This window comes from Phycodurus eques, chromosome 20 (assembly GCF_024500275.1).
Source record: "Phycodurus eques isolate BA_2022a chromosome 20, UOR_Pequ_1.1, whole genome shotgun sequence".
NCBI lineage: Eukaryota > Metazoa > Chordata > Actinopteri > Syngnathiformes > Syngnathidae > Phycodurus > Phycodurus eques.
The window spans coordinates 13,124,909-13,150,876 of NC_084544.1; the positions used below are offsets into that span (position 1 = coordinate 13,124,909).

Genomic DNA, 25,968 nt, shown 5'->3' on the forward strand with positions numbered 1-25,968 from the left:
ACAACACGGGAAGAACACACACACGCACGCACGCGCGCGCGATGCAGACCTACTTGAACACATTCTCCTTTAGTGCCCCTCTGCTATTCTTCACCTGACCCTTTCAAAAAAATAAAAATAAATAAATAAATAATAATAAAAAAAAAAACTTACTACAGGTTCATATTGATTACCTTTATCAAACAAGGAGTTGCAGGCACTACATTAATCTTTATGTATGGCAGTAGTATTGATTCAGTTCCCATTTGGCAAGAGGTGAGTGTATTAAAAGATGCCAAGGTCAGACTTACCCATTCTGCATTGCAGCAGGATCATATGTTAATGCCATGCCAGTCTGAAAGAGAACAAAGAGTAAACACAAAGGATTAGTGACAGGAGATGGACCAGTAAAAAAAGAGGACAACAAGGCCCATTGGCTAGCAGTGAGGCACTGGATAATTTGATCATTATGGTCAATTACTCTCATCTTTTCAACACAGCGTTCTTTCACTGAATGTTATGATTATTATTTTTTTCTCTATGATAAAGACACCTTCGTCAAAAACAAGCAAACCACAGCGCATCACTAAAATCAATTGGTCCATTGCACAAGCAAAAAAGACAGTTGTCAAAGCAATTTATCAGCCACTGCTGCTGTTTGCATGATTTGCCGCATTGCCGAATGCAACTGCGGATTCAGCTGTAGGGAAACTTTTGCGAAAATCTTTTCCAAACCAGACTGAATGGGCCCAAAGGGGAAAATTGGTGATCATACAGGTCTTTTTAATCTCTACAGCAAGACAGAATTCATGCCAAACTGGTCCTAGACCAACTCCTGCACCACAAAACACATATTATACAAACAGTACTATTACTTTAAGCCAGTACCTCAATCTGCAAACATGTTGACTTTAGAAATGAAGGACAGACCGCTGATTAAAATAAATAAATAAATAAATAAATAAATAAATAAATAAATAAATAAATAAATAAATAAAATAAAATTAAAAAAAAAAAAAAAAAGTTGCGGGAATGTGTGTTTGTGCATGTAAGGCCCTGTGTGAGGCCAGTAGAGAAACCTACGCAGTGCAATCCGTCATCTGCATTCCTGAAGGTTCTCTCCCAGGGGAGAGCTAATCCGATTTCTTTTTAACCAGAGGTTGCTGAGGACGGCAGATTTCATCAACGTAACCACACATATACAAACACACAAACGCATGCGCGCACACGCCTACACACAAACTTACCCTTCCTGTACTTCTACTTTCTTTCTACATCAACTTGGCTTGTCTTCCTCTGTCCTTCCCCCCCCCTCTTCATCCTTCCAGCTACCATTTTCCCATCTTTCTGTACAGATCTTTTGGCCTTGTTCCCCCGGAGGTTCACCTGCACAGAGCTATGGGGTCGAGGTAATCGTGGCTAAGGGGAGCAAGGGAGCGGGATTAGCCCCCCACAATTCCACAAGTGAGGGGAGCTTGACTGAACGATGAAGCCCTTGCTAACACAGATGTATGTGTGTGGACACGTGGGTGTGGATTTAGTGTGAGAGAAGCCCTGAAAAAAAATGCCATTCACGCCATTATTATATAGTGTCCCATCATCAAATGCTATGCACAACAAATGCATTATGAGAGTGTGAGTTGAATTCTTATTCTTTCAATTGTAGTCATACGCAATTCAAGTTACGACAACCTTTACACAATGTATGTTAAGAATGCTAGAAATTTTAGTACAAGAATTGCATACAAAGTTTATAAATGTTTTACGATGGCAACAATGGCACCTTGGAACAGATTTTCTTTTTCTATTATTCCTGATGAAGAACCATTCCAAAATATAAACAAATCAGAGGTTGCCATAATGAATAACCTTTGACCTTTGTTTCACTGTATATTGTTTGGCATACTGATCTTGGGCCTCTGTATAACATGGTGGTTAGATGAATGTCGGTTTGGGTGCTCCTGTTAGGATAATCACAGTTAACTGTTTACCGATTACTACAGCATTATCATTTCAAAGTTTAATGATCATTTATACCGTATTTAGTTTCATGGCCAAATTAATAAAATGGTGGATCCATTGGAAAGCCACAACTAGAGTCTGTGGCCAATCACAGTGGAGGGAAAACATTGGTACTCTTCTGTTTGAGTATATATATTGTAAGTATTAGCCTGATGGAAAAGTTTGGATATATTAGTTATAGTAGTGTAATATCATGATAATATCGATAATCCTGAGCATTTTGGTCATGAAAATCGCAATTTTCCTATTGTTTCATCTCTCGTGTGGAGTTTGTGTCATGTTTTCTTCTAATGCTTGCCTAGGTTGTCACCGAGTACTACGGCTTCCTTCCATGTTATGGAAACATCATATTAGGTTTATTTCGACTCGAAATTGTCCGTAAGTAAGAATTGGGTGTGAATGCTTGTTTGTCACATGTGCTGTATGATTAATTGCCGAGCAGTCCAGGGTGTACCCTGCCACTCTCTCACAGTCAGCTGAGTGAAGCTCAACCTCACCTGCGACCCTAATGAGGACGAGCGCTACAGAAGATGGAAGGATGTCGGGCTTCATTAACAAACCGTGCTTAAGAACAAATTTGTCCTTCAGTCAACCTGGAGACAGCGAACCTATTAAACAAACACGTTTTCCAGAGCCACAGCATCCCCTCAGACCTGATGTCTGACAGCTATGGAGGCTCTCGCGAGGCTGTCTACTGGATATCAGGCCCATTCTAATGCCCAGACCTAGCGGGCAAACCAGGCACGTTGTCGCCCTTCATTCTGGTCAAAGGGTGGAATATGCTCACAACTTGCTAGTCTGCTTGGCCACAGTTATGTCACCTTTCAAAACTGCGTATGGTTATCAACCCTCGTTGTTCTGTTGGCAGGAATCTGACGTTGCCATTCAGACGGTTCACAGTCATCTCCGGCATCTCCCATTCATTGCTTGCAACCAACAGCTTGCAGAATGCCACAGGATTCGGACGCCTACTTACCATCCTGGACAAGAGGTTTGGCTTTTCACAAGGGGCTTCCAGTTGACTCAGGGGTCAAAGAAATTTGCTCTATGTTTCATTGCGCTGTTTAAGACTGACTCTGTTATTAACCCTGCTGCCATGAAGCTCAAGATTCACCCTGTGTTTCACGTTTCTCTGCTCAAGCCATTTTCCACCAGCCCACTGAATCCTGCAGTAATTTGGTTCAGTCAGTGTACACTGTGAGGTCAGCTTTGGAGTCCAGAAGGAGGGGCAGGGGGTGCAATACCTGGTGGGCTGTTAAAGGAATGAAGGTGTAGATGGCAACGAAAGTCTATTTGCATTTTTGTTCCATTGTAACAAAAACAGAAAAGGAATTGGTCAAACCCACATTTTGATCTGCATTTGCACCAAACTGTGATGGAATGTATGGCATTTTAATGGACATTGGTTCTGAGGGGCAGCACAGAGAGGTAGTGGATAAAATGTTTTAAATCTCAACTCGCCTTCCTTTATGGAATTTACATACCGTCCTCTCACAAAAACACGCATGGTATTTTAACTGAAGTCGCTAAATTGCCCTGTGGCGTGAATATGAGTGAATTCTTTTTGCATGTGGTTTGCAGTGGTATAGAATTGTACTGCGTCATAATGAGAGATATGTCTAATATTTTTCGTCACCTCGGTTGGTTACATGAGAGCGTAAACGATATCAGGAACAAGTCTCAGTATAATGCAGTACAAAAGACATCGACTGTCGGTTTTATTTATTTTTTTGTAAATGTGGCTGAGCAAATAAACTGCAGTCAGACAGCAGTAAGCTTCTGTTTTCAGCTAACACATGACGAAGGGTGGGGGATAAATACAGAAAAATGACAGCAGGGTTATTTTTCTTCCCATTTTGCCGCTGCTGGGTGTCTGATTGCACACTTCATGGCAAAGTCCACACACCTCAGGCAACAGGGCTGACTGACCCTGTCAGTGCCTGGGCCTGTAAGGTGGGGAAGGTTGAGGGGTGGACTGATGTAATTTTAGGTTAAACACGCTTCGCTGGTTTCTAAGTGTTAGAGGGTTGCTGAACATGTGATGGAGAGAACACACACGCACATGCATACAAACAGGCAGCATGTCTTTTTTGAAGGAGAAACATTTCATCTCCCCAAGTCTCTACCTTGCTGTTCCATCACAACTGTCAAGCACACTCAATGTGTGTGCGCGTGCGTTTTGAAAGAGAAATCAATGTTATATGTTTTGTAGACAGCATGTGCTTGGGTGATGCTCACCTCGCCTTCTCTGTGCCATGGCCTCCCATTCTGAGGGTACTTGCCCTGACTCTGCCGCTTCTTTTGGCCTCCGTCGGCAAATTTACACAGCAACGGCTCCGTGGGAGCTGCAGAGAGAAAAGGAGAGCGAGAGAGAGCGAGAGAAGGACAAAGCCACATTAGAGGACGACATCCTGTGACCCCACTGTGGCCCTTTGAACTGCACTCCAAATCTCTTCCTTCTCTCCGTCCCACCACCCCTCCTCTCTGGCCTAATATAGAGCTCTCAGGCAAAATTCCCAGATGGCTGATGTTGGCAGGCCCACGTGAGCCCATCCCAAGCTGGCAGTGCATGAAAGAGCAATGGAGGGTATTGTTGAAATAATAATCACAGTAATCACTCTTGTAAATACCTCTGAGATGGTTATGTGGGACCGATCTGTCAGCTGAAGCTTATTTCTACAAGGCGTTCCTGTTTGCTATAATCCCTTTGTGTTTTACTTACACAGCCACAGTCTCTTTGATTTGCAATGTTATGTCTATTTTTCCCTCTGCGAAGGCATCACAGCCATCATCTGACTGGACTCTACCAATTGAGTTAAAGCAGTTATTAATGTGAAATGAGAATGTTACACAATTAAAAACAATAATGTCTCCACCTACGATGACCTGACATTATTTGCAAAGTAATTAGACATTTTATGAGTCATTCGCAATTGCTCATCATTAAATTGGTCAAACATTCATCAACACCATTATGCAGCAACCAGCCAATAGTGGAATTTCAACACCAGGCTGCTTCCTAAAGTGGGTGTCATGTCTTGTATAAGTAAAAACATGATATCAGGGCAAAGGCTTGTCTATTTTAAAAATTGTTAAAGTGCAATATTTATTTTAATATCTTTGTTACAGCTGTCTTATACGGTGTGAAGAATGTTGGTTTACCATGCTTTTTTTCCCCGCCCAAACAAGGCATTACATCATTATTGTGGGAATATAAGCTATAAATATATTAAGGTAAAACAAAACAAAAAAAGGTTTCTGCCACTGAAAAATGCAAAGAGAACACATATTGACAATGGTTAATTGTTTTCCCAGTGAAATTAATAATCTTCAAATTTCCATTCCAAACAGTGACTTGACTTAATCACCATCCAAACCGATATATTTAACGCATGAGAAACTATTGAAATCTATTGAAAGTAACATGCCATTTTCCAATATTTTCACTTTGAAACCCATTTTCACATTTTCGCAACTTCATGCTGCACATGTTTTTGCGTGAACACGCAGCTTTTTCAGTTGAAACACTGTTCCATTGAGTCGAAGGAAATTCTGTAAACCAAGCAAAGAAAGAAAAAAAAGAGAAACCAGTTCTAATGATAATTTCGCTTGAGAAATAGATGGTTTCCTCAGCTTGGGAGCTTAACCTTTTTCACTTAGCCATCTGGATCAGCAAGGCTGGAAAAGCTCATAAAATGGCAATTGGAGGCGGGCAGCTCTGGCATCGGATGACATGGCCAATACCTCGGAGCACCTGAGCTGCAGGACAGCGCACACTGAGTCAGTGAGCTTATCCAAACAGTGCTGCAATGCACCTGTTGGCCTATAAGGGACCTGACAGCCCTCCTGTCATCACATTCGCATTACGAGTCTGGCGACTCGTGACAACGCGGGGACATTTCGCTGTGGTTGGGCCAGAGATGACACCAACAGAAAGAACCGCTGACGCTTTAATCTCCACTCACAGATGTTAGGTGGCGGCCTTGATAGCAATAATGTATCACATTTCTGGAGAAAAAAAAAATCAATTATGCTGTATAAATTGAGGACAATAAATCACCAATCAAAGTGAGGCAAGCATATGACAAGGGACTGGTGCAGCTTAATGAAATAATTTGGGTATGAATGAGCTAAAATGATTTGTGGATAATGTTTTTTTTACTTCAGTTAGAGGAGCCACATTTTGAGACATTCTGCCAGCACGGTAAACAAGCTGTTAGCTGCTCTGCTTCACAGTTCTGCGATACAGGGTTCGAATCTCAGCCTGTGTGGAGTTAGCATGTCTGATCAAGTCTGCATTTCCACAGTGGGATGTGTAGAAGGGATGCTGATCGCTGCAGCAGCTATGTACAGTACATAGTGTGACGTCATACAGAGAGACAGCATGTAACTCACCCAATAATTAAACAAATAAGAGCAACGCTACATGGTACATTGCTGAACAAGCAACATAAACAGTGATTCTCTGCTGACCTATCAACAGACCATGTGTCCCGCGCTCCCCGCTATACAAGTGAATCGTACTTAACTTTTTCAACTGGTACGCCAATGCCAATGGTGCTGAAAGAGGAATGGTGTGCTTTACTTCATCCATCCATTTTCTGTATCGCTTTATCCTCACAAGGGTCGCGGGGTACACCCTGAACCGGTCGCCAAACAACCATTCGCGCACACATTCACATTTTAGAGTCTTCAATCAACCTACCCCACATGTTTTTGGGATGTGGGAGGAAAACGGACTGCCCGGAGAAAACCCACGCAGGCACGGGGAGAACATGCAAACTCCACACAGTGGGGGGCCGGGATTTGAACCCCACTCCTCAGAACTGTGAGGCAGATGTGCTCATCAGTCGTCTGCCGTGCCGCCTGGCTTACTTCATAGGAATTGAAATGATTTATTACAATAATTAAACAAGGCTGAAATTGATCTGTTGAGGTTAGAGCATTAGCAGGTATTTCAAGGTCTAACTAAAGTTTGTCAACATCAAGTTGGTGTCACGAACCTCAATGACACACTGGAAGAGACTTTTTACTCCGCTGTGATTGAAGGAACTCTCTGCCGCTGTGAACATTGGCGCACTTATTCCATAGTTCTGGACTTAAAAACAATGTCTGCAGAAAAAAATACCCCTTAAAATAGACTCGGGAGTAAGTTTCGGTTCGTTTAAAAAATAGTTTGGGCAGATGATGTGACCAGCATTTGCTTTTAAACTTTTTTTTTTTGGTATGGCAGTGGTGTTGTGTGACTTCAGCGGGCTGCCATGTTCGTACCATTTTAATCAACGACTCTGCAATAAATTAGCGATTTTTTTTTAGCATAGTAAATTAGCGATGGAACATAAGATTGAAGTGATGTTGTGTTCATGTGAGTGTGCAAAGGTATGTGCATCCATAAGCCTGCTACCAGCCTGAAAACATCTAAATCAATAAACAGTTAACACCAACACTGGGGAATCCAACCACCGGTGGTTTGGCATTTGGATAAAATTATTCTATTAAAATTCATGCGGACTATTTTATTTTGAATAAGAACCACTTCTGTCGCCTCTTTTCCACTTCTTGGCACTGTAATTTCTTTCCAGTACCGTAAAACCAGCAACTAACACTGTTAAAATGAACATTTTAACAGCCATTATGCCTGCAGGAACTGAAAACAACTTCCATTCTGTGGGGACAAGACCCTGGATTTTGTGTGTCGAATATTTTTTGTATTATATTGTATATGTATATATATGTAATATTTTATTACAAATATTTGAAGGGGTTGAGGTCAGAGCTCTGTGCAGACTAATCTAGTTGTGTATCACACTATCATCCCATTGTGATTCCCTCTGGTTAGCGAAAGTATATAGACCTTGCTTTGTGCACTTGGGCATTATAACGCTGGAACAGAAAATGACCCCCCCCCCCCCCCCCCCCCCCCCAAACAGCACTCACAAAGCTGGACCTATATAAACGTTCCGAATGTGTTGTTATGATAAATAATTACGATTCTGGAACATCTGAGGTTAGTTTGTGTAACCCCTGATTGATTAATGTATTGATTAAGAGGCATGTCTCATTACTTTAGTCCATGTAGTGTATGTCACACATGCATAGTGGCCATATAAAAGGATTATCTATGAATCAATCTGCAATCTGATGATTCTAAATTATGAGGAAAAAAGTGTTATCAGGTCAGATGTCCACTACTGGCACTAACGAGGTTTTTTTTATTTTTATTTTTTTATTGCGGAACTCGTTACAAGTTGATCAGCTGTTATCAAAAATAACATGCACATTTCCCTATTGTGTGTGCGTGCTCTGAGATGCAGCCATGCAAAACCACACATAACGAGGTTCGATTCTGAAGAGACAGCAATGGATTTTTGCTCTTTGAGGGACACTTTAGCACCCAGTAAAATGCCCCACTAAGTACAGACAGATGTACTATAGATTAGTCATTTAAATTGAAACTTAGCAGGCTTCACTTATTAGCCCAATACATGTAAGTCATTAGTGCTGTCACTGCTGTTTCCTGGATGGGTAACTGGGCGAAATCATCCTTTTGTAAACAGAATAACAATAAATGGATACCATAGCTGACCATGACTTCTTTATTATTAGTTTTTTTTTTAAACTTGCGCTGAGGTAGCACTGATGGTTTTCTCCATTGGAACATCAAGTTTGAAGTGATAGGATTTGAAGTGTTAGATAAAGAGACAAACAAACATCTTACTGAGTTACAGAAAATAAATCGATCGTGCTAATATTTTAGAAAACACCGCAACTGCATAAAAGTCATTCATTGTTTGTTTTATCTCATCCTGATCGTGTGGCAATAGGATGCCCATCCTGCATAACATTGCATCTAAAACTTGGGACAAGACACCCGTAAAACCTGCTTTGGGAGAGGCGGGCACCAAATGCCACAGTGCGCCAAAATGACCGAGATGGACAAGAATGCAAAGTTGAAAGGAGGTTTGTCATAGGCGATATGGCATGACTCCTTCTTGTCAGCCCTTAGCTCATTTAGAAGCTCCAAAATTGCATTGCTCAATGGAGAATACCTGTTTGTCGCACTAATTCTTGTTTCTAGGATTTTGTTTTTGCCTGAGCAAACCTTTGGTAAATCAGGCACAGTGTCTCTTGACTGCCTTGGATTGGCCTTGGACTCAGAGCTGGAGGTAGTGGCCATGGAGCGGGAAGTATAGTAGAACCTCTTTGCTGAGGCTGCTGTCCCCGCAATCAAGCGGAAGCAGATGGATGGGTGGCTGGATGGTTTGATTAGTGAACAATTTTCAATGCGAGAAAAGCCACAAGATTTTCGTATTACTTTACTTTTTTTCCAAGGCCTGAACACAAACGTTCTTTTAGGCACTTAAGCAAAACGCTATAGTCAGAGGAAACGTAATTTACCTTCGTGAAATGTTTGGTTCAAAGTGTCTACAGGTTCTGGGCTTGAATTTATACGAGTTAAGCATCTCTGAGAAGCCATTTGGATAGCTTGATCTGTTTTTATTGCAAGGACGTGTTGGAGAGCACAGGGATAAGGAAGAAAGAAGAAGACATTGTTTTATTGGAATTCAGATGTTCTCTGACGCAGCTCGAGGGTATCTCTAATTGGATCAACAACTGTCTGATTCCCATCAGCCAGCTTGACCTGTCTGCCCACATTGGAGAGACAGTATTTATGGGAAAGAGATGGCAAGGAGAGGGAGGGGAGATGCAGACAGAGACAGAAAGACAATAGGAGAAGAAACTACAAACAACACATTTCTGGAAATAGCTTCTAATCGAGCAAGGAGCTTACATGAGAGTGGTCACGCACGGTGGCATTTTAAATGGAAATAATTGTGGCACCAACCACTTAGGTAGGCAATAAACTGGAAAACGATAGTACACTTGCTAAGTGCTAATGTGCTAATATTACGTATTTCCAATATCCCTTATAACACCAAAGTAGGCCGACTAAACCACACGATCAACAAATAGTTACCAAAATTCATTAAAAAAAACTTCACAACTGAATTGAAATAACTAGCAGAGGCAGCAAGGTACATCAGCCATATTGTTCGGATTCCTTTTCCTCGTCACGTGATTATGCTTGTGTGGACATTTCTTGCCTGACAGTAAGGATCCCAATCGTTAGTGCCTTGAAGCCAGACTAATAAATTGCATATACTAAGCATGACAACTACACTGCTTGAATGGCAAATTACTGGGGACAGTGTTGCACACAGAATAAGATCTCACACACCAAATTCGTCCATAAGAATTATGAGATGTTTATGTAGACATCTGCTGCAATATTTTCTATATTGCTGCAATTTTAACACCGGAAGACAACACTTACTAGTTTCTTCATTTCAACAAAGAGGAGAGACTGTACAGTGCAGACACGCACAAGACCCATACTGTACAAGGTCTTCTTATTAACACAGTAGCTGCCGTCCCACTTACACCAAACGTCAAGCAGCCTCGTGACGTAAACAAACATGCAATTATTTCCATTTCCTTGGAGCCCAACAGGGTGAGCGATTTATGTTTCTGTATGCATAGGATAAACATCTATTAAATGATCAAACAAATGACATTTATCATTGGACCGGTTTTGCTCATAGGGTTAAGTGAGATAATGCATTGAAATGTTGTTAAAGTGTGTTGAGATGGTACCACTCTGTTATGTGCAACCGACTTATCTGGAAAAAGTCAAATAAAAAAAAAACGCTCTACTTGTCACAGCGTAATGATGCCATTTTCTATTTAAGAGGATTCAGAATGGTCCCCAACTTGAGAAGAAAGGCAGGTAACAGCCGGAGCCCTAAAGGCGCACCTCTGACGGATCACAGTCGATACTCCTCACAAGGGCCACACTGTCCTCGCATCCTTCAGCATGGAAATTAAAAGAGTCCGCAAGAGGTTTGGCTTACAGGGATGACACACGGGGCTCAGTGACACGGCCCGATAAATGGAATGTGGCGCTGAGAGGGGAACATGGCTGAGAGTGTGACAAAGAGGAGTGAGGGGGAAACATTGTCATGATAGAGGCATAGTGAGACGATTTGTTTTTCTTCTACGTTAGATAGGCGAGCAGGCAGTAGAGTGGACTAGTAGTAGTACTAGTACTAGTAGTAGTAGTGGTGGTCTGCCTCACAATGAGGAAGTCCTGGTTCGAATCTCAGCTGAGGAGGTGGAGCGGTGGAGTTTGCATGTCGTCCTTGTGTGGATGGGCAGATAGACCGGCATAATGATTCTAGTCCACATTCTGCTGTATTGCTATTGATCTGCCATGACTCCAAATTTCCCATAGAGGGCCCCTACAGCACACCAGCCACTTCAAACCTGATATGATATTATGGATTACAGGAAGGCAAGAGCCAGGAACGTGGGTGGCAGAGCGATCGATGAGCTGTTGCAACACTTGAAGAGTGATGTGATGTAGGTTACCGCTGACGTGCTAATCCATCTCCTATCGTCGCTTTTCATCTCCCACAATTGCATCTATCTATCTATCTATCTATCTATCTATCTATCTATCTATCTATCTATCTATCTATCTATCTATCTATCTATCTATCTATCTATCTATCTATCTATCGACAGTATCTGTGTCTCCCATGAGTGGTAAACTTAATTTTTTAGCTCATTCAGCATGTTACACTTCCATAGTGATCATGCACCAAAAAGAGGTCTTCACCAATTTACAGCCATCAATCCCGTAAATTTGATGTACAAAGGAACATTTAAAGCAGAATGTGCCAGCATCATTACATTCAAACAGAACAGTACAGTATAGTTTCGTAGGTTTCTGTTGTCAGTTCCTCTTTTTAAAAAGGGGCCATGACTTCTTGCTGGAGCCACACACATGCTGGCCCATAACGCCAACATCTTAGTTCCAGTAAAATTGGCCACTTTACACAGCTGCCCAGCGTGGCAATTACATGTAACCACATTGTACTTGGCTCAAAATTAGAATAGTATGAGAGAGAAAACACTATTTGTGGTAGTGGAGTCAAAATAACATCCCAGCTAAGAAAACAACACAATTGACATCCAGCCATGCATTTCAACATGAATCAAGTAGTAAGTCAAGTCAACTCACTTAGTCTGGTGGAGCTTTTCCAGTAAGCCAGGGATTAGTACTTGCTAAGTCACCTTGATACGTTTCACTTATATCACACAGGTACATACATACATTATATCACTAATATTAGTTAACAGTAAGACAGAAAAACAATAAAACACATATTGAACCTTTATGAGAAGGAGATTAGAACCTTTATGCAATACACTTTTCTGTCTTCTTTTATAACTATCTTGTAAATTTATCCTACTGAGCAACCAGGACAAGTGCAATACGTTTTGACAATTTCCGATTCTATGGGTGTCATCACGGGTATCTCACTGTGGCGGAATCACAAAATACAAAGACAAAGCAAATACATTTACTCGCAGTGCTCACTGAGTTAAAGTCTCACAAGATTGCTGCCGTATCATGATACATGCTGATGCGTTGTGTGATGTCATCCATAACAGCTCGGGATGCACCGAAAGTTTTTGGCTGAAAACGGCCCGAAAGTGGATTTTTGGTTTTCGGCCGAAAGACATTTGTTGCCGAGAAAACACGGTCTAAACAAGATGTCGTGATGATGCAAGCAAAAACCATGGCCCGCGCATGGTTGTGTTCACTAAGGCAGCAAAAAAAAACAAAAACAAAAACAATAGAGAGTCCCAGAGTCAAAAGTTTGGTTTGCATCCAGTGTCAACGCAGATAAGATTCCAGATTCCATGGCAGCGAATAAGCTACACTTCTGACAAGTATCGTTATCATTACTGGAGGATGAGGAGTAATTAACAGGAAAAAGACGCAGAAACTACTGTGACATATTTGTAGTAGCCAAACACCAAAATAAGTGATTGGATGATGCAGAAAACGTCTCACATAGGTCTGGCTAAAATCACGTTATAGCAGAGAGTAACCAGCTTTGAGGAGCAAAATAGCAGGCAAATGAATAAGTGTCTGCAGAGAAAATAATACATAAAAAAAAAACTACAATCACACAGGACCGTAACCGGAAAGCGGAACTCAATTAGTGTGTCACCTGCGAACAGGGGCCTATAAGGTTAAAAGTATTTTTAATATAATTAATATTTATAATATAAGATAAAGCTTAAGTAATCTTACAAAGGGGAAATTTGCATCTTATCAGCAGCAATAGTGGATACAGGAAATACAAATATAGTACAAGAGAAGACATTTGTACAAGTATGTTGCGCAAAATTAAAAAACTATTCCGTGCATAAATTATCCAATCCAATCTTTCAGCAAAGTTATTTGTTTGTTCGCAAAATAGAGTGCTGAGTTTTAATTTTGACTTTTGAGATCTGATTAATCAAATTTAATATACTTGCTTTCTTTACTACAGTTGAAACCAGAATTGGTAAAGGATCAATAATCCATAGATATTTTTGACGATGGCACATTGAAATCTAATATGCTTTGATTCAGGCTATAACTGAAACAGGCACAGCCCTTTGAACTCTGGATTGTTGTGCAACTTTAGAGGTGTATTTTTTTTAACAGATTTTGGTTGATTTTCAAATTTTACAGCCTCAGGGACACTCAAAATATGGATTATTGACATATAACATTGTATCTAGAGATAGCCAGTGTTCTTCCAAAGCGAAAAACCTATACCACATTGAATCAAAGGACTCTTAGATGCTCCTTCTCAGACTTCACAATTAGATTTTCTCACATACTGTAGATATTTTCGCACTGCTAATCAATTATTGCATAATGGGTACTACGCCTAAATACAGTAGTTTATGATAACAGTATATGGTTGATATTAGTTTGGGATATTGGGATTAGACCATACAATAACAATGGTTTTGAGACTAAGTTGATGTATAGTAATCTGAACTGGGCACAATAATTTGAGATCATACTCACTGCTACGCACAAAAAAAGTATGGATGGTGAGGACCCTATTAAGAAATAAAAACCTGACTATGGCAGCATGACAAGTTTTAAATGTTTATCAGGTCCTTACGCCATACAACACCATTATTAAATGTGTACTTTCAAATGAGTTGCACATTTAAATGAAAAAAAAAAAGAAGCCAGAATAGAATGTATTTTATAAGAAAGCATTGTTCACACTTGAGATTTTGATCAGTCAAGTACGATACTCAAACTGTATCACATTACCAAGATAATAATACATTTTACTGCAATGAGATACTGCTGTTTCTGATATTTTGGTTACGTTAGCTACATGAGAGACTAAATTTCCAAGCTACCCCAACATATAGTAAGTGGTCATAATGCTGCAACCCAAAAAATAAACAAAAATATTTTATGTGCAACTGATCTTAAAGTAGACATTTTCACTTTATGGATAGATGACACAATTGAAAATTTTTTACATCTCTTAGTTGCTAAAATATTTTTTACATGAGTCAAAAACTATAAAAATACACTCCCTAAAAAACAAATATTATAAAAAAGGTGCAAAACCACAATATTGAAGTCTCTATTTTTTTGGTCTTTTTGTTCTCAGACAGTTTTAGCTGCGGTGGACAGAGTGCGCCTGGGGGCTTCTCTTGTGTTTCTCCTGTCTGTGTCACCGCCTGTGTGGGCTGACGCAGAAACTAACCCTGTCCCTGTTAGCCCAGTATAATAGCACTGCCGACGCCTCCAGTGACCTGTGAAACCTCCCATCTACAGATATGAATCATACAGATTGTAATTCAGTGTAACTGCCCATCTACCTGACCTACAGCAAACATTTGTCAGAATATTGATGGCATTGTTGCAGAAACAGAATAAATCAGCTTGCAAGTAAACCATAGAGAACTTGGCTGACATTCAATAGAAGGCAGACTAAAATAAGCTGGGACAGCACACTTGCAATCTCAATCAGGACAATCCGTTTTGTGCAGGCTCATGTTTCTGACTCATGTATAGTTGTTCGAAATTTGTTTTAAAAAAAACCCTTAGCAGCAACTGCAATCAAGCTTTTGCAGCAACTGCAATCAAGCTTTTGCGATAATTTGCAATGAGTCTCTTACAGCGTTGTGAAGGAATTTTGGCCCACTCATCTTTGTCTTCAGCTATTCAGAGGTGGACTTGCTGATGTGTTTTGGATCACTGTCCTGCTGCAGAACTCAACTTCGTTACAGCTTGAGGTCATGAACAGATGGCTGGAAATTGTCCTTCAGAATTTTTTGGGGAGACAGCAGAATTCCTGATTCCATTTATCACAGCAAGGACCTGGAAGGCTTGCTGCTAAGCTACTTATTGATTGAGAAAGGTGTGGCAGTACCAGGCCCGGGATTTGCTAGAGAAATTAAACTTGGGTATGATAAACCACAGTTAGTGTATTTTAACGTGGGGCACACTTTTTCACACAGGGCCATGTAGGTTTTGATTTTTCTCTCTCCCTTAATAATAAAAAAAACATTTAAAAACTGCGTTTTTTGTTTACTTGTCTTTGACTAATATTAAAATGTCTTTGATGATAGGAAACATTTAACTGTTGCAAACATGCAAAAAAAAAAAAAAATAATTCAAGAAGGGGGCAAACATTTTTTCACACCATTGTACGTGTGTGCATTTTCTGCTATGTCAATTTGAAATAATATCCTGTTTTTGAATAAAAGGGATGACATTTTATTTTCTTTTTATCAAATTCCTTGATTAATAAAAAAATAATAATTGACAGATTAATCGTAAAAATAGTTAGTCGAAGCCCTAGATTGCTGTTCCTTAGTCGAAGCCCTAGATCGCTGTATTTGTAAAGACAAGCTTTTGTCCATCATGCATGCTATTTTTGGGGCAGCATTGCTTGACATTTAAAGAGTTACGCAAATTCACACCCAAGGTGCATTTCAAACAAGCCTCTATTGTTGGCCGAAGAGGAAATCAAACGAAAAATTGGATTTTAGGGGCCTATCTAAATGGTACCTTGCTTCCCATCTATGATCAGCGCTGGTTCAGGGATTCAAAATGACTTTTCACTTAACCTTTACGATACCTCTGCCTGTAAATTGATTATGACAGCTCAACAGAGGCAGGAAATATGCTTGAAAATGAATGCAAGAAGCAGCAGCAATGGTGTATTTATATTAAAAAAAAAAAAAAAAAAGCAGTGGACTCTTGTGGGGTAACTCCGTTTCCTACCATTGAACGTCCAGTAAGAATGATATAGACAGGAAAGAAAATGAAATTACAGCACGATAAATGAATTACCAATAAAGATCCCTCAATACTATATTCAGACGTGATCAATACGCCATAGCCTGGCTATAGTGTGAGCTGAGGGCACAAGCTTATTGCAGCATGACCAGTCAGATCAATTATGTCACTGGTGATTGACAATCAGTGCTGGCCATGTTGTTGTTTTATGGTCAATGAAGGAGGGCAGTTGAATATTAAGATGGGAACACACGGTCTCTCTCTTTACCATAGCTGATCAGGGATCGATAGAGTGCCAGCATGGCTGATTGGGGATCAAGTGACGTCGTGAAAAAGGAGAGCGGCTACAGTATGTGGGAGAAAATTTGCTCGGCTGTACGGACAACGTATCGGCCGTCAGCGGAGAGTTGCGCAGCCTGCAATTAACGTTGCGTTGAAAGGAGCAAGCCACCAGCTGACAGAGGCTGCAGGTGCAGCTCTCTTAGTTTTGTTTCTCTTCCGACCTGTTCGATATTTGTCTGCCATTTGATCTCATAAAAATCTAATTTTCCACTCCCGTTGTCATCTGCATGATCTTCATGATCTCTTTGCTTTTACGTATTAAAAACCTTTTTAATTTGACTGAGTCTGGCTTACATTTGTTAACAGACTATATAAAGCTTTCATTCTTTTGATCAGCTCTTAACCTAAATAGAGAATGTACATACTAGAATTATTTAAGGTAGGTGGTATAAAGCAATGTTTTCTCATCATGAAGATCATATAGTATGGTAGCCTGACAATCACGATTGAAAATGCATGCTACATTATTTGAGCAGTCTCATTCAACTTCCCTTATTTACTCTATCTCGCTATGATAATCTCAAAAACGCTCTTAACCTGGGTGTGCATCACCCAGACGTGAAAATGAACTGCCTCTTTGTCCTCTAGTCTGACCACAACGGAGCACTGCCTTTGGACTCATGTGATTAAGGTAATTGGATATCGGATATTAAGTAACACATTGTGTTGACCACAGCAGGTCTACGAAGAAAAAAAAAAAAAAGACAAATCATGATGACAAATGACAATGATCTGCTCCTTTATTTAAAAAAATCCCATACCATAAATCATTTTTGCTGACCGTATTCACATTTTACAAAGTTTTCTCATTAGGTATCTACCATTGATGCCAGTATGTTCCCTTCCAGCCCGTCAAGTTCTGATGGGGTCCCTGACGTTTTGTCACATTCTGTCGACTGCCTACGAATGAGACGTGCATGGTTTTGGAGCACGTTTGTTGCCCCGGCACTGTCAAGGGAAGCCCCCCTGCCTGGCTCAGCTCCCGAGTCGGCGTTAGCGCAGGAGGGCACATGTACTCTATATCATCTCTGCAAAGGTCACCAGGAACAGTGTCAACTTTGCCTTTTAGGGGAACTAAACCCAATTTTTGTTTGCAGCACTATCGCAGGTAAGAGTGCAGATTCCTTTTCACCTCTTAAACTGCCTTTAAGAAGGAGTCCACTGGCTGTCGCGATCCAACCGGGCACTCATTCCGCCAGCCGGCTGGCCTGGTGCGAGAGGCCAGGTGCCGAGCAGCTAGCTGCTAGCGAGCTGCCGCATTCTACAATTGAAAGCAATGACAGTGTCAACAATGTTAAATTAGCCGTTGAACACTACTTTGGGATGGTGTTGTTGACGTTGTGTATGTTAGCAGCATAAGATGGAATACTAACTTGAACGTTGCTGAACGATAAGAACAGCTGTTGTGAGTCAGTGCTTCTGCCATTCGCTGGCGAGATCCCTTAAGTGGATCAGACCTTTAAAGTCATCACCTGCTTCCACTTTTAGGACATATTGTGGGAAATAGATTGTTTTCAAGAAAATGTTTTTACACAAGCCGCTCAAATATTTTGCACCACTGCGACAGACAGTGTGTTTGGAGATGCACATGCTTGGATCTGCAGTTTAGCGACAAGTGAAAATAAAATCGACGCTTTTACTGTCTTTCCTGGGACTTTTTTCTTCAGACGAAGGGCTAGGGCACAAATAGCCACTAAAAACGCCTTAGCTCTGCCCTTGTTCACCACGCTAACAAAATCGTACTCTCATTGACACACGCTGCAGCAAAAGCAGGTGGGGGCGGCGTGAGCAGTCGCTCATTTGCATGAGAAAGGACAGTTCCATGTACACAGAAAAAAAAGGTTCTTAATGTCCAGTTGCGCATGATTAAAATGTGGTAAACATGTAATTATGCCCTTATTTCCTTTAAAATAATCAAATGATATATGTTAGTTTCACACATTTTAATTGTGTGTAACCGATGTACACGTTCAAATTAAGTCAATTCAAAGTATTTTTTTCCCCCCCAGTGTAAATAGGCTGATTTCAACAGGACTATAAAGAGGGCTTTATTCTTGTACATGTATGGCAGTTAAAAATGTTAAAATATTGAAAAAAGTACTTGTATAGGTATTGAAAGATTCGACAGTAATCACAGTTTTAACTTTGGAACAGCATACTGTATTTCCATTTTCATTATCTCCTATGAGAAAAAAAGTTTCAAAATCTGAGCAAATATAAGTAAAGCAGCATCCAAAAACAAGCCGTGTTCGACTTTGGAGGTTCCACTAGAGTGGAGATCATTGACAGCGAGGTAAGGAGGTGGCAATGATGTCATGACATTGCTTCAAAGCAGTTAGACCACGTCCAATCGTTTTGTCTTCCTTTTTGTCAGCTAGAAGATGCGCTTTTCAACTTTAAACTGCATTCGGAATCATCAAGAGTCATATTTCATTCCATTTGAGGTATTCTCTTTGTTCACAAACACACTTGATACAAACTTCACTTTCCAAAAACCACATAACATAGATGTTATGTTGTGTGCGCTCGTCTCAGACGGTCATCACCAGATGGTAACAGTGACATGCTGTTCTTAAGTCAGTTTAAAGAAACACAACGGAAGGTATCAAGTTGCCCATCTTTATTTCACAACATCATGAGGTGTGTGTGGTACAGTTGATTGCAAACAAAAACTAAAAAATGGTTATACGCTCACAGGCCATGAAATTAGCTGCACCCGGATTATAGCTGAATAACAATTATATCATTCTGCACAATTTTAAAGTACTACTACTAATTATGTTTAATAATGAGGATGACATTCGCTAGTGCTGCACTGCATAATACTAAGAGATTCCACTTTTATAGTAAATTAGGCAGCCAAAATAGTAAAAAAATAAAATAAAAACACGATTCAGGATGGTTTAATGCAGTGTACACCACTGTGAATTACACATACAATAATGAAAATACTGTTCAATTAATTCCTCACTGACAGTGCAAATGTAAACTTTATAAGCGCATGACATTTGTGGCTGCACTTTTATTGCAAAAAAAGTTAGTTATCCTTTGGTAACACAGCCATATTAATCCTAGGGATTAGAGCAAAATCTTACTTTATCTTCTTTGATAGTTTTTGTTTCTACTTGCCTATGATTAAACACCCCAGATGCTTGAGGGCTGTCTATTCCCATTGTGGGAATACTTAACTTTTCAGTACCCTTTATTTATTCATCAGCTTTAGTGGCTATGTTAGGGGTTGAATGACTTCAGATTTTTTGTAGCCGACGCCAAACTGATGATAGTGGAGTCGACTAATCGATGACGTCATTATTTTTCCCCCCAGTTTCAACCCACTCTACATGTCTCCAAACACATGTTCGCTCACTCACTCACTCTCCCTGCTGTCCTCAGTCATCAGTCACATTCAGACACTGGCTCATCCAGTCAGAATCAGATACCTTCAGGGCTAACACCAATTCACGCAACACAGCTACTTGCTACGGTATAAAAGAATAGTATACAGTTTTTAAAAATGAAGAAGGGAATGGCTTTCAATAATGTATTGTGGCAAACCTTGCTTGTGTTACATTGATTTTTTTGCATACGTTAGAGCAGATATGTGAGACCCTGAAGAGATCCAAGTAGATGCAAACCTCGTAGCACTTGTGTTTTTCTTACATTTGAAGGTAGACTTGCATATTTTCCAAGTGACCCTGCTACCGGTCTCAATTGTAATAAAATATTTACACAAGCTTGAGCCACTGCTGCTACATTACTGCGCGAACCAACCACTTGTTGATTTAAGCAAGGCGTACGTGAAATACGTGAGTGGCAATTAGTCAACCTCAAGCTATAACGGTCATTACGGAGTGGCAAAGTTGACCCATCGACTAGTCGATTCAAACCCTACTGCAATGCAAAAATGCAAAACCTTACCAAGAATATTTTTCTTATGACCTTCTAATGATACGAATCATTAGTTTAAAAAAATTAATAAAAAATGCTAGTGAAGTTTAAGTAAAAATTAGTTTGAAACAATTGGACACTGTCTAACCAAAAGTTACTTATTATATGATGAGCCCTATTCAGATTAGTTTTGACAAGAAATAAGACAAATGTTCTTGGTAAGAGTGAGTTTTTGCAGTGTATGCATCACAATAATGATATAAATCAGGTCAATAGTCAGAAAAAGAAAACCTTTTGAGTCTGCTGAATTTCTCAGATGTAATGAAAGGCTTTGTTTTTCTCGTTCGGCATTAATGGATTGCAATCAATAAGGGAGAGCCACGTTCTCCACGTGTCCTGACCCATGGGGAAACACTGAGCGGTAAATGTGGGAGGGGAACATCGATATCTCGTAGCTTCCCAAGCGAGCTAAAACATACTGCTTCTTCCTGCAAGGTTGAAGACTTGTCTGTCGAGGAGTCATCATTGCTAGATCAAGGACAGTGAAAGTGGGCTGCATTCTCAATGTGGACCATGAATGAACACCCCGAGACAAGAATAATAGAAGCCTATGATGCAAAAAATAAGAACGTGAGCGAGCACCGTTCGCAGCCTAACCAAGCACACCATCGAATCGGCTCTCATCTGTCACCAAAGGCAACCATCCCACCGGCCGCCATGAGGAGCAGCCTAATTGGGGGAGCTGATGAGGTCTGATGAGGCCGGCACTTATTGAATTCCCCGGCCTGTTATTTAGATAATGCTGAAGAGGAGCGGCTCCCACTCATCGTTCCCATTCGCTGTCTCAATAGTGGTCTCCTGGATAATCCACTCTTGTTTGTAATGGCTTCGAGAACAGAGAGGATTTTGACATGCTTCCTCCTCGCGAGCGAATATCTAACACTCCCCTTGGTTGATTTTACCCAATTATGCGCCTATTTCCAGTTACCAGATCGCAACACTCACTGGAATCTCTTTTATCATGTGTTTTATTTATTTGTGTGGGGAATTGCTGATTTTAAAAACAAACAAACAAAAACTAAAACTGGAAGTCAGGTAGTAAGGTATAATTTTTAAGTTGTACTATCAACAACAGTTAACTTATTCTTACATCATCATTGATTATGCTAAAATATTAGCATCTTTTGCTTTTTTGTGTTATTTGTGATTTGTAATTTTATTTTACTTTGATATAATTTTATTATACATTGAGGAAGTTTTTATTTTATTTTATGACAGTAGAATGTGGTGTAAAATATTTTCTGTACAGTAAATGAAGCTTTTAAGATGGTGACAGTTTCACTCAAAGTTTGGAGCCTAGCACAGCTGACTTTGGGTGAGAGGCAGTTTACACCCTGGATTGGTCGCCTGCCAATCGCAGCGTACATATAAATAAATAATCATTCACCCTCACATCCACACCAATTGGCAATTTGGAGTTCCCACGTAAGCACGGTGAGACCACGCAAACTCTGCAACAGGAAGGCTGGAGCCTTGAACACATTTAACTTTCTTCCTGGAAACGAAACAAGAGGGAGTTCAGACGTTGAAGAACAGATGGCTGAATAGCAGGACCAGACAAACTTTTAATTTACTGCTACAGACTGGGGAGAGAGAGGGAGAGTGCAAGAAATCACAGAGGGGTGCCAAGAATTCTACTCTACTGGTCGAGCTAATATTGTCTCTGCTGATGAATGCAGTTAATTACGTGGATGTAGCTCACTTCAAAGCTGATATAAATAGAAAAAGATAGATAAGAAGCAAGCTATAAACCTGAGACGGCACTGGGTTAAGTGCATATCTCATTTTAATACTTCATGTCTTGTTTAAGCAGGTTTTGTTTTGGAGTTATGCATATACAAAGGTACATCTAAATAAAATTAAAATATTAGAGACAATTTATAAGATACCAACTATAGAGTAGTAGCCACTTTCCTATGAGAAACAACTATGAATTAAACATACAAAATTTCACAATTCCACATTTCACACGCACACAAAACATTCGAATAAATAAGACATTCAAAGAAAGCTTTTCTTGACGTTCACATTCCAACTTTGAACTGTGTACATAGCTAATTTAGTATTTATCCAAAATTATTTAAATATTCTCCAAATTACCATATTTTATCAATGAAATTCCCAAATCAGAAATTCCCAAATTAAGAAATATTTTGCATATTTACCTCCACCTTCCACATTTCTTGACCCTCATCAAACCATTTCAAGTTCAAACCACAGATTCTATACTCAAGTTTAACACCGTTTAATGCCAGAGTATCTCAGTTTAGTGTCAGCTCTTCACCAATTACACACAATTTCTATTGAAATTGCATTCTAAAATATAAGCAAGTTAACATACATATATATATATATATATATATATATATAAATAAACACAATTTTCTGTAAATTGTTGAGATGGAGGAAATTGTTTGAATTGTTGCGATAGAATAACAAATGTCCATTTTTAGACGATCATGACTGTGGATCTCAGGTGGGGGGGGCGGGGGGGGGGTGGATACTTACAAGGCAGCAGCATTTAAAAGCTTACATGAAGATGCTACAATGTGGAGTTCACCAGGGGCACCGTGAATCAATAGCAGCTCGACTTGGAAATCTGCTGTATAATCCTTGATCTCCAAGGCCATTTTCTTTGCAGCATGAAATTTGATACACCCTGACTACATGGCTCCTCAGCCCCCTCCTCCACAGAGCCGGCAGCTCACTCCACAAATAAGACATCCTGAAAAATTGATCTGGATGAATCAGTGGCTAGATTATGTCTGGGCCTAAAAAGATATGACCGGCTCGAGGTAAGTCTTAAATTTGTTTGTGTATCCGTAACAGGATCAGGACAGGCTATGTAGAATGGGGAAACATATTGGCTCTATTATCAAAACTGCATTTTTGGGGAAGAAAATGCAGTCTGAAGCGATTAGGGAACCAGGAAGTGTCAATTATCAGTGTCAATTAGTCAATTTAATGACTACTCAGCAATCAAACATTTTCAACCTATGCTAATACACCAGAACTTTTTCTTCGTTATCATTACAAATGGTGCTATGAAACAATATTTTATTATCAAAATGTGGTAACTATTCTATAACAGTTACAGTCAGACAAATGTGACTACATTAGTTTTTTATTATTTATTATTTACCATTTAGCTTACTTGAGTAAACTTATTTGTGGTCATTTGGTAATCTTAATTTAAATCTTGGGGTAAACATACTTGTAGTAGTAAATTGTAGTGACTATGGCCCGGTTGTCATAGCACCCCCCCAACTGATAAACTCTGCATTCCTCCCTACTGCCCCGCTGAGCCAGACGGTTACAGGAAGCCTGGTTTATGTCACCCGGACCTTAAACTAATTAACAGCTCCCATAGAAATCTGGCTTTCCATTCATCAAAGAACATTTGGTGTACAGAACTGAGATGACCAAAAGCGCCAAGCGCTCTGGGACAAGTGCTAGAACACGATCACCCCCTAGTGGTGGTTAGAGACACTGCCTGTGGACATTGAAATCCCATGTTTGTAACAAAAAAAAAACTCCAGGAATATTCTAAATGTATGCCTTGATGTCTGTGTCATTATTGTGTCAGTCTTACAGGTCCAGCTGTGAGAGAACTGTTCCTCTTGATTTGAAGCCAAACAGTACGAAATGATGTTGTATTGACCAATTAGTTGATTTGCCAAGACTAAAGTTTAGACAATCATTCTATATGCTTGATCTATGAGTAAGTGTACAAAGTTGGGATTGTTTTAGATTAATATATGATTTTTAAACCCATTTTATGGGTCAAAATTGTAGCCTAAATCAAGCTGATGGGTGTGCTCTTCTCCACTTCCTTAGACACGCCCCCTGGGTATTTAACCCTTAACTTCCGCCTCGTCTGCTCTTGTCCTCTTGGCTAACATCTCTCCAGCTACGGGGCGGCTTCGGCCAACCCCTTCTACTTCACTGTAGTGTACTAATAGTATTTTTGTTTCACATTATAAATGGTTTTGTTAGTGGAGGCTGAACAATGCTTACTATTGTGTAGCAAATATTTTCTTTTAGGAGCTCTGCTTTTACTGTTGTTATTCCAATGGCGATATATGTATTGTCAGAGCTGCAGGTGTTGGACTCTGAGGACTTTGAGTTCTATGTTTTTCTCTCTTAACTTTGTGCCTGATTGGTGACAGACAGTTGTAGTCAGATGCAATGCAGCACAGCAGGGGCCGTCTCTTGATAGCACAGATTCATATTTTGCACCTGGCACACAGAAAAGAAAGAACAGAGTACTGGCAATTACCAGACTTCTCTTGCTATATATACTGCAAACCTGGCTAGCTCCGCTCTGCTGTACTTCACTCTGAAGGCTGTCTTAGGGCCAAACCGGAGGTAATGAAAGCAACACACTTCTAATGGACTATTGATGTGTGTGTGTACGTGTGCGTGTGCGTTTGTGTGGGTGCGTGTGTGCGTGTGTATGTATGTATGTGGAAGAGTGTGTGCGAAAGAAGTACAAAGGAAGTAGCAAGGGACAAATATACTGGATATATTTTTTTTTCTGCTGGTGGGATTTCTGTGCTTTTTGCAATGTGATCTACATCAGGGATAGGCAGCTTTGATGATAACGAGAGCCACATATGTTACATCCAATACCAGCCCCTGAGCTGAGCAAAAATGGGGGACATTATACATCAATATCCATAAAGTCTTGCGCTACTAGTCAAGAACATACTGAATCCTTATCCTCCAAAACCAGCAGAGTGAGCTGATATTACTCCATCCATAAATGGAGAACAACAGCATTAGGAACACTTAATCAAATTCCATAAAATAGCCAATACAAGAAATGGATCAAAATGTATGCCTTTACATAAACGATCATGCTGAACTTAGATTAACACACTGAGGTGTCGTGATATGATCAACTCTGGGCTTGTAACTTATTGTCACACTAATAAAAATTGCTAGAACCAATTGTGTTTGACGTTAGAGCTTCCATTGGTGTAGACAGATAAGTGGACTTTGTGTGTATAAATCTATCCATTTTTATACCACTTGCCTTCAATGGGATGAACCCTGTCCCAGCTGACTTTGAGCGTGAGAAGGGGTACACCCTGGACCGGTTGCCAGCCATTTGCAATTGCAGGGCACATATAGACAACCACCTACCCTTCATTCACATTGACACTTATGAACAGTGTGTAGTCTTAAATTAAACTACATTGTTTTTGGAATGCGTGAGGAATCCGGAGTCCCTGGAGAAAATTGACACAAGCGTGGGAAGAACACGCAAACTCAATGGAGGAGGGCTTTAACTGAGATTTGAACCCATAGACTATCAACTGTGAGGCAGACGTAATAGAAACTAGGCGACGAAGTTAAAAGTGACATGTTTTGATAACGTATTTATGTTTACTATTGCGGTTGTAGATTCCAGATTGTAGTCTGGTAGAAGTGCACTACATGTTTTTTTTCTTCTAAAACCATGCAGTATTTTAGTATGCTATACTGTT

The 25,968-nt window shown here is 40.1% G+C and overlaps 1 protein-coding gene across 4 annotated transcripts in view; it reads right to left on the reverse strand.

Annotated features, from left to right (window-relative positions):
- rbms3 (RNA binding motif, single stranded interacting protein) overlaps positions 1-25,968 on the reverse strand; it is a 308,492-nt gene that overhangs the window by 59,511 nt on the left and 223,013 nt on the right. For all 4 annotated transcript variants that reach the window (XR_009767246.1, XM_061664510.1, XM_061664511.1 and 1 more), the window contains exons 7-8: positions 4,240-4,346; positions 291-334 (exon numbers count right to left, since the gene is read on the reverse strand). Coding sequence is in view for 3 of the 4 variants with exons in the window: in XM_061664510.1 (XP_061520494.1) it covers positions 291-334; positions 4,240-4,346 (151 nt within the window). In the remaining variant the exon portion in view is untranslated. The remainder of the gene's footprint in view (positions 1-290; positions 335-4,239; positions 4,347-25,968) is intronic.